At 45.5% G+C, this 8,721-nt stretch overlaps 1 protein-coding gene across 1 annotated transcript in view; it reads right to left on the bottom strand.

Moving 5' to 3' along the window:
* Positions 1-207: 207 nt before the first annotated feature.
* The window catches only part of Cog5 (component of oligomeric golgi complex 5), a 290,729-nt gene continuing 282,215 nt past the window's right edge, over positions 208-8,721 (bottom strand). Inside the window, exons 20-22 of the mRNA XM_032907620.1 lie at positions 5,691-5,817; positions 4,875-4,954; positions 208-480 (exon numbers count right to left, since the gene is read on the bottom strand). Coding sequence (XP_032763511.1) covers positions 366-480; positions 4,875-4,954; positions 5,691-5,817 — 322 coding nt within the window. The 3' untranslated portion in view covers positions 208-365. The remainder of the gene's footprint in view (positions 481-4,874; positions 4,955-5,690; positions 5,818-8,721) is intronic.

Here is an 8,721-nt window from a genome sequence, read left to right as displayed (position 1 = left end):
AACTCCCTGGTGACGTGACTGACTCGTCAGTGAAACTTGAAAACCACAGGTTACATGCTTAGCACTAAAGAAAGTGGCAGGTGACTGGATACTGTCTCTTCAAAAGCAGTGCAAATAATAGGGAACCAACTACATGACATAGCCTTCCTCCACAACCTAGGAAAGGGAACATTGGTGGGACCTTTATGGAAAAAACCAAAAAACGTGTTTGCAATTTGAAGGTCGTGATGATTGATCTGTTTTGACATTTTAAAGGAAAAGTGCTAGAGGTAACAAGGAAAGATCAATGGGAATTACAGAAAGTCAACTATGATTTTTAGTTGCTAGTTGCCACCTCTGGACAGGTCTGTGCACGGAGACCGCGGTCACTGAAGAGCAGACATAGCCTTCTGAAGCAGCTGAACCATAATGGGATAAACTGGTGCGAATTCTTTGCCTTCCCTGCTTTTCACTGATTGAACATAAGCTTCCAAGGCTCCCCTGTAAATGCAAAAAAAAGTCCTAAGTCCAACAGTTTTGGTAGCGCCGATATGGAGACAAGTCCATCCGTTTCTGGAAAGCGTGGTGCCAGAGGCCAGTATCGACAGCCTTCACACATGCATTGGAGCTACAGTAGTTCTGCCAGGGGGGTGGTTCAGTGTGGCCAACCTTAGTCTGTTATGTGTCGGCGTGTGCGATTTCCTTTGTCTGCCCAGTTAGAAATAACTTGTGTTGTTTCCCCAGAGCTCAGCTAGGGGAGAAAACGCCTGAAACACATGCGCGGTGCACACAGTAACAGGCGGGGCAGCCTACAGCTACAGCATTTGAGGGCTTTTAGTTTTTAGTAGGGTTTGTGATAGGAAGTCTGAACCATGTGGTGTTGTACAGTTGCTCTGGTAATGTCCTTGCACTGGGGACAGGAGTCAGCAAATGGCAGCAACATTCATAGGCCCTTGGCTTATTCCTTTACACTGAAAGTCATTTCTCCACTACCACAGCAGAGTTGGAGGAACAGCTACAAGACTACAAGAGCGGTCTCCATGGGAAAACTTGTGTATGTCCACCCAGTAAAGCTGTAAGAGTGGTTTGTACTTCTTTATAAAATCAAATTACCACTGTTCTCTCTACATATTCACTGCAAGTCCCACTTAGCAACTCTGTTGTTTATTCCCAAACACTGGAAACAGCACTCTTCAGATGTATTCTTTTGGGTTCATTTGTCTACTAGACATTTTAAGTAACATTGCTTCTAGTGTCGTCGGTCATCTAACAAACACTTGGCATTGCTCTGTTCCTCATTCCTTCCTTGAGCCCAGGGAACTGGTTCTGTTCAGACTCATTCCCATCTATTGTGGAGTCAGTTCCAAGGCCCTCAGATTCACCCCACCTATTTCCACATTGGCCCCTGCCCACAACTTTGTTTCAGTTAAATGCTTGCTTTCTTTTGTATGTAAAGCTGCTGGCTGGATCGTGAGGCACTGTCTCTAATATCACTTGTTCACAAGAGGAGGCACTGAAACAACCCAGCTTTGTTGGAAACAACTGAACAACCCTTCATGCTTCTCAGGGCTTCAGGACAGTTGGATGTAGCCTGAAAAAGACACACAAATCAAGTCTGTACTTCACTTGCTCCAGCTAAGGCCACTGTCAGTTCAGGGAAGAAAATAAGATTATTTCCCACTCTGAAATAGGGTGTTTCTCCCTCAGAAAGAGGTTGGCAGAGGGCCTGTTTGGTTTTGACCATGCACATATCCTACAGTTAAAGAAATGCACTCTATCTTCTGCATACTTTCTCTTATCTTTGGGACAAATGCCCTTTCTTGGGTTCTCTCTGGACAGCTCTTTATCATTTAGGACTCAGCTTTTAAATTTCCTGTCATAAAACCCTTCCTAACTCCAGGTAGCAAGAAATTAACCTGGAGTCACACAGATGTGAAAAAATCCGGACTACATAGTACCCAGCATTTTGAAATTCCTGAAGGCTGGCCTCATGTGGAGTTCAGGGTCTGAGTGAGTGCATCCTGCGGCTATATGGAAGCACGGGCAGGCCATTACTACGCCAACTTCTCAAACAAGACGTTAACAATGTTACTCTGCTCACATGCCTGGCCTCAAGTCCCATTAATCAGTAATTCTAACTACCAGACAGAAATCAGTACTCTTAGCATTTTGTGGGGTGTTCCAATGTCAGATATCAGAGACAACCCTTAGGGAGTTAACTTTTCTATGAAGAAAATTGTTTCTGTGCCAGTTGGCACCAGTTCAGACATTTGCCCCAACTCCACAAATATCTTTAAAGCCAGGCTGAGAAAGGGCTCAACCACCTGGAAGCAGTGGGGTGTGTACACGCACATGTGTACACATATGTCCATTTGCCAGTCTTAAGAAATAAGTGGAAAATCTTAGAAACCAATGTTCCATAGTGGACATACTGTTCTATTTACAAAATGCACTTAAAAAAAAACACTTTGCATTCACAGGGCTAAGTATATAAATTGCACATCACATTGAAAGGAAGCTCAGAAATGTTTGGTTAGATTTTTCTTTTCTCTTGATAACCATCAAAAACACCATTGAAATGACAGCGAGAAAACAGATTAAGCTGCCCTCCCACATAAAATCAGAGCAAGATTTTCAAGCATTTATTAAATTACTTCATTTGCTTCAGGAAAACATTAGCTTTCTTGGAAGTCAGGCCAAGCGTTACGTAAGGTTTATAACCAAACAAGCTTGCTGAAGTCTCCCTCACAGAGGAAAAGCAATGGGGTTTAATACTAAAGGACTGGCCTGTGCTAATAGGTCACACTGTTAGTTGACACAGCAGGTAGATGACATAGCAGGTAGATGTTTTAAAAACAATTTGTAAGGCATTAAAAAATTCATTGTGATTAGAACTAAAATTCTGATTCTTAAAATTTTAAGGCATTAGAAACAGACAAGCTGTTTCAACCTAGCCTGCGGGTTCTAGACAATGGCAAGGTGGCTAAGGGTCCGAAGATTCATATGGTTCTGAGTGTTTTCTGAAACAGTAGATCAAAGTACCATTCAGCTTTATCTATGAAGTCTAAATGGTTTCACCCTATGTGTCCCCAGGCTCAGAGAGAGAGAGAGAGAGAGAGAGAGAGAGAGAGAGATATGGGGGGGAGAGGGAGGGAGGATGGTTTTCACTTGCTAAATGTGAGCTTAGCAACAGTATCGATGACGTCACCCAGGAGACATTTTTAAAAAGAAGCAGAAGAAAACAGATTGGTGATCACAAACCCACAGCAAGACAGCCATGTGGATGAACTCATTTCAAGGCTTTAACATGATAAAATGGAACCTGCTGAATCATTTTCTATTATCAACTATATTGAAACTGAGTGCATATTTGGGACTCAGGAAAAAAAAAACCAGAGACACTGCAAATCAACGAGTTAGTTGAGACCCAAATTTCCTGACCATATCCTAAGCCTCTTCCATAAGCAGGATACTGACAGGAAGCTCGTCGCTCAGCATTTCCCCTGTATGGGCCAGTTTCCTAGTGAGGAAAGATAAGGAGCAGCAGCAGTCTGGGCTCATCTTCCTTATCCCACATATGCTCCCAGAGGCTCTGAGGTGATAGCTGATATTTCTAATGAGCCCAGCTTCTTCAGTGAAGTCTACACTGAGTCCCACTGTTCCCATGGGCCCCACCTTCACATGTGCATACACAGGTGACAATGACCTGCATGTGCTTGCTACCTGCACTGACGATCAGATAAGCTAGCTGGCCTGCCTTATCCACACACCTAGATTGGCAGGGTAGAGAATGGGTTTAGGGATAGAGCAATGCTAACTGGAATTAGAGAACCGGGTATACCGGAGTTGACTGACGATTTACTTGTCTTCTGATGTGGCTGGTTGGGTATCGGTAGCCTCCCATGACAGGGTATCGAGGAATAGAGGGTGTTTGAGGGATGGTGAAATGAAAACATTTGGGAGCTGAGATTTCTGGGGTATGTTTGAAGATGTGTGAAAGCAAGTTTGCTGGCCTAAGGGCCCATGCAAGTGAGTCCCAAACCTGGATCTATGCAGGGTGGGGTGGAAAGCTAAAAGATGGTGTGTCTGCATCCGCTCTCCTGGGTACAAAAAACTAGAAACAAAATGTGGACAATGACATCTAACAAATGGAATAAAAGCAGCAAGTCAGCGGAGTGGATGGGGAAGAAGTCAGGTTCAGTCAGGCACAGGGGAGCTTCAGGGAGGTGGGATCATGTCGGAGCTCTGTGGTGATGCTTTCTGAGCATGGTTTCAGAGGGGTGGGTGTATTAATGGAAAAAAACGAGCTCAGCAGGCTGCGCACCGTGCTCTCGGTTGGAGATGTGCACACGCCTGGGCACAGGTGCACGCCTGACTGTGTTCATGGACCACAACTGGGGAATGTGTGGTATCTAAGTAGGTTCTGAGCTATCCTTTCCTTCCAGGAGCTGTCACTGTTCAAAATTCACTAATCCAAGGGTCACCATGTCAGTGACTGCAGCACATGGAAATGACACATGAGATACAGAGCCAGAGTGCATCCTCTCACAGCTGAGATTGTTTTAGAACTGGAGCTCATGCGCCTCAGCGCTGTACAGGGAGGAGTGGCCATGGGCCATTCTGCCCTCTGCAGGGCTGCAACACAGTGGAGAAAGGCAGCAAATACTGGCACAAGCATTGATACAGGAGAATATGAAGGTCTGGAAAAATTAGATAGTCCCCGTGCCCAACCGTACACTGCAGAGGGATCCAGCATGCAAATGATTACACAATGGAGTGGCCACCTCGAGACCCACAACTACACATGTACGCCCACACAATCGCTGCTCCGTCACCGCCCACCCCTGCACTCTCTATCCTGGACCCCCTGTGTACCCTAAAACACACGGCTTTACCTGAGAAGGAGGAGCCTGTCCTTTTCAGATGGGTGATCATCCAGCCACTGGGAGAAGCGTGCATGGGACCATTCTGCCCTCTGCAGGGTTAAAACACAGAAAACAGTGCACTCTTCAGCAAATGGCGGCAAATACCAACACAAAAACCGCTGGTGACTCTGAGGGTTCAATGATATTCACACTTCCTGAAGGAAGTCTAGAAGGCAGCACAGGGGCTTCATGTACCTCATTACCAAAAACCCTGAAGATCTGCTGATGTAGGCCCAAGTAAATAAACAGAGAGAAAGAGAGAAGCCCCCATCAACAGAGCCTCATGAGTAGAAATTATTCCTGTCGTTTTGGTTTCGTTGGATGATAATGATAGGTTTGTTTGTTTGTTTGTTTGTTTGTTTTTGGAGACAGGGTTTCTGTTTAGCCTGGCTGTCCTGGAACTCGTTTGACCAGGCTGGCCTTGAACGCACAGAGACCATGTGCTGCTTCTGCCTCCCGAGTGCTGGGAGGTAGAGCCTGATGGGGATGATTTTGAAGACAGGGTCTCACTTTGTACTTCAGGCAGGCAAGGAACTCATGGCAATGTAGCCTCAGCTCCCTGAGTGCTAAGACTACAGGCAGGGGACACTGTAGTCAGGTGAGACTCCTTATAGGGCTAATTCTGGACTCTGGACTTGAGAGGTAAATTTTACACTGCCTGCCAAGAAAACACACGCAGGGCACTAGAGTGAGACATTGGAGACTAAAGAAAGCAGGAGGGAGCCAGCCACTCCTCGAGGACCCTTCCTAACCAAGTTGCCTGAGAGGCCACCGTCACTGCATTACCTGGAAGGGGGATTTCAGCTCAGCTGGTGCTCTAGTGAACAGGAACTGAATGATAATGCTGAATGGGATAATGTCTCCCACTGCCGGGCTGTCCGCCACATGTTCGCTTGTCTGGAAGAGCAGGGGTCTAGAAGGAAAAGCAGAGTTAATTCATGTGGTTCAGCACTGAAAGGGGTGATGTGGTAGGAACTCATTCTGGGGAATATTCTTCCTATTCCTGATCTTCCTTTTTTCCTCTGTAGCCCTGGAACTTGCTCTGTAGACTATGCTAGAATGCAGAGATCCACCTGCCTCTGCCTCTGCCTCCTAAGAGCTGAGATTAAAGGTGTGCATCACCATCCCTAGCCCTAGACAGGTTTCTGAAGCCTCATTTAAAAAAAAATTCCCCCTCAAAGTCTGATCTGTCTTTAAGCTTTCCTCAGCAATCAGCACTTATCAATGGGTCTGATGTTACTTCACTGACAGCAAAACTTCCTCTAGTGTAATTTAATTAAGAGGCTAAAATCAACAAGCACAGACCAAACCTTCACGTTGGTGTAAGGAGCAGATTCTTAGCTTGACCAATCCTCGTAGCTTTCACCTTATTTAAATCCCTTCCTTGGGCTATCATCTAATAGGAAGGAACTCAACGGTTTCTATATAGCCTTTCTAAATGGCACTTCAGTCTTTGATATAAAGTTATCACTCTGCTGACCAGTCCAATGATGTATGCTAGTTCCCCTCTACACACTGTAGTCCCGATCTCACTCCCACAACTTCACAGCAGTGGTATGAAGGCTAATCTATTCCACTACCAATTCTCGACCACTCTGTGCCAAAATCTAGGCGGGATGCTGTGCTCTCTTGGCTCCGAGTTCTTGTGGATGTGAGCTAGTGAGTCTGTGGTTGGCCGTAGAGGCTCACCTGAAACAGGCAGCAGCAGCCACACCTCTTGTCAGGTCAGACTGATGACTGATACGAGCCCTGGAGCACAGTCCTGTGTCCTGGTCTCTTTCCTCAGCCATCTTGACTATGTATGAAGGCAGCAGGCCTGTGTGAGATGATTGGTCCCTCCCTTTCTCCTTTCTTTCACTAATGAGCATTTATATCAAGAGCCAGGGAAGAGTGCTCAACAGATACTTGGTTCTTATTGGATCCAAAATGATAGGGAAACGTCCTTATAGGAATAATCCTACAAATACAACCTACCCTACCTGAAATTCTCATAAACTGAGCGGCTTATGCTGGTTAGCTTTGATTACAACCTGATATAATGTAGAATCACCAGGGAAAGGGGCATCGCCGAGGGACTGTCTGGACTGGGTTGGCTGTGGGCACTCATGTCAAAGATTTTCTTGGGTTAACTGAGGAGGAAGACCACCCTCTATGTAGGCAGCAGCATAAGGACAGCTGACCCCATCACTATTCCATGTCGACTGTGGGTGTGAGAGGACTTTTGTCCTGGCATCTGATCATGGTGAAAGGAAACTAAGGCATTGCCTCGTCAAATAACACTGTTTTGTTATTGAGTTTTTTAAGTATTTGGAAACTGTTCGTTTTTACTGTCTGTTACCAGAAAACTCCTATTTCTTCCTGTGGCTGCACTGAGAGTTGCTACATTACTTTGAAAATGTTCAAAGACAACATCATTTCAGTGTTCCATGCTGAAGCCGTTCAGGCCCAGCGTAATGAACGGGAAGAGCGCTGCTGGGTGGTTCTCATCTGCCTGGAGGCATCACCATGGGTGTCTCTGTGTGGACGGCACTGGCACTGCCTTTACTATCAGGTCAAAGCTGCTACGTTTCAATGAGGAAAGCACTGTGATCACCAACAGAACAGCCTAGGCTTAAGCATTCATAGTCACATCCGGCACGGAGAAAGCTTTCAGACATGAGGTCAGCAAGAGGTCTCAGACTTCACTATCCCTGTCCCAAAGTCACCTGCTCACAGAGGAGAATGGCCCAATGAAATCTCAACTCTTAGAAGCAGGACTGGTCCACATACAGATTAGATGACAGAACTACACAAGAACTATGTAGAAAGTTACTGCTCCTAACTCAGACTACAACACAGCCCCCAATGGAAACTGTCTGCACAGTCCCAGGACACAACTGAGGCAGACACTGGCTTTCCTAGGTTCCATGGCCAGGCGGGCTCTCTACCTCATGGCACGGTGCTGGGGTCAAGTAGAAACAGGAGTAGAGCTCAGCTCTGCCAGCTCACAAAGATCTGTGCCACGTTTAACTTAGCCTATGTCTCTAGAGAACAATGTGCCTGGGCAAAAATCCCCGTCAGAATCTAGGCAGGGAGATGAGGCCCTTAGTATACCTGTAGGGCAGCAGTTCTCAACCTGTGTGTCAAAACCCCTTTAGGGTCAACAGCCCTTTCACAGGGGTTGCATATCAGATATTTACATTACTATTCATAACAGTAGCAAAATTACAGGTATGAAGTAGCAACAAATAAACATAATTTTATGGTTGGGGGTCACCACAGCGTGAGAACTGTGTTAAAGGGCTGCAGTGTTAGGAAGACTGAGTGTGCAGCTAAGCTTACTCTATGACCCTAAGGTGCAAACAGAGGCTCCACCTAGCTTGGTGCTTATTCCAAAGCCGGCAGTCCAAATACGCTTTACCCAACCTCAGAGGATACTCTCTGGCTACCTTCAGGTAAGGGAAACCCAAAACATGAATTTCTATGGCTTGCAGGCAATGCAGTGTGAGCACACACGCAGGTTCCTGTGGAATCCAGAGGACCTCAGATTCCTTGGAGCTGGAGTTACAGGTGGTTGTCAGCCATCTAAAGTGAGTGCTGGGAACTGAACTTAGGGCCTTCGGGTGATCTAGACACATTCTCAACCACTGAATCTCTAACCCACATTCAAGGTTTTTGCTTACTTCTTGTATTAAAAAAAGATCATTTCATTATTAAATATAATTTGGATTTTTAAAACTTTTTTATTTTTAAATTGGCAAAGACTTATGTTAAATATTTCAAAAGGCATTCCATTTGGAGATACCTTATTTTAAATTCAAACTCTTAAAAAAGCTAG

The sequence above is a fragment of the Rattus rattus genome, chromosome 7, assembly GCF_011064425.1.
Source record: "Rattus rattus isolate New Zealand chromosome 7, Rrattus_CSIRO_v1, whole genome shotgun sequence".
Lineage (NCBI taxonomy): Eukaryota > Metazoa > Chordata > Mammalia > Rodentia > Muridae > Rattus > Rattus rattus.
The sequence above is the reverse complement of the archived record's forward strand: the minus strand, read 5'-3'. Positions and strand labels throughout refer to the sequence as shown.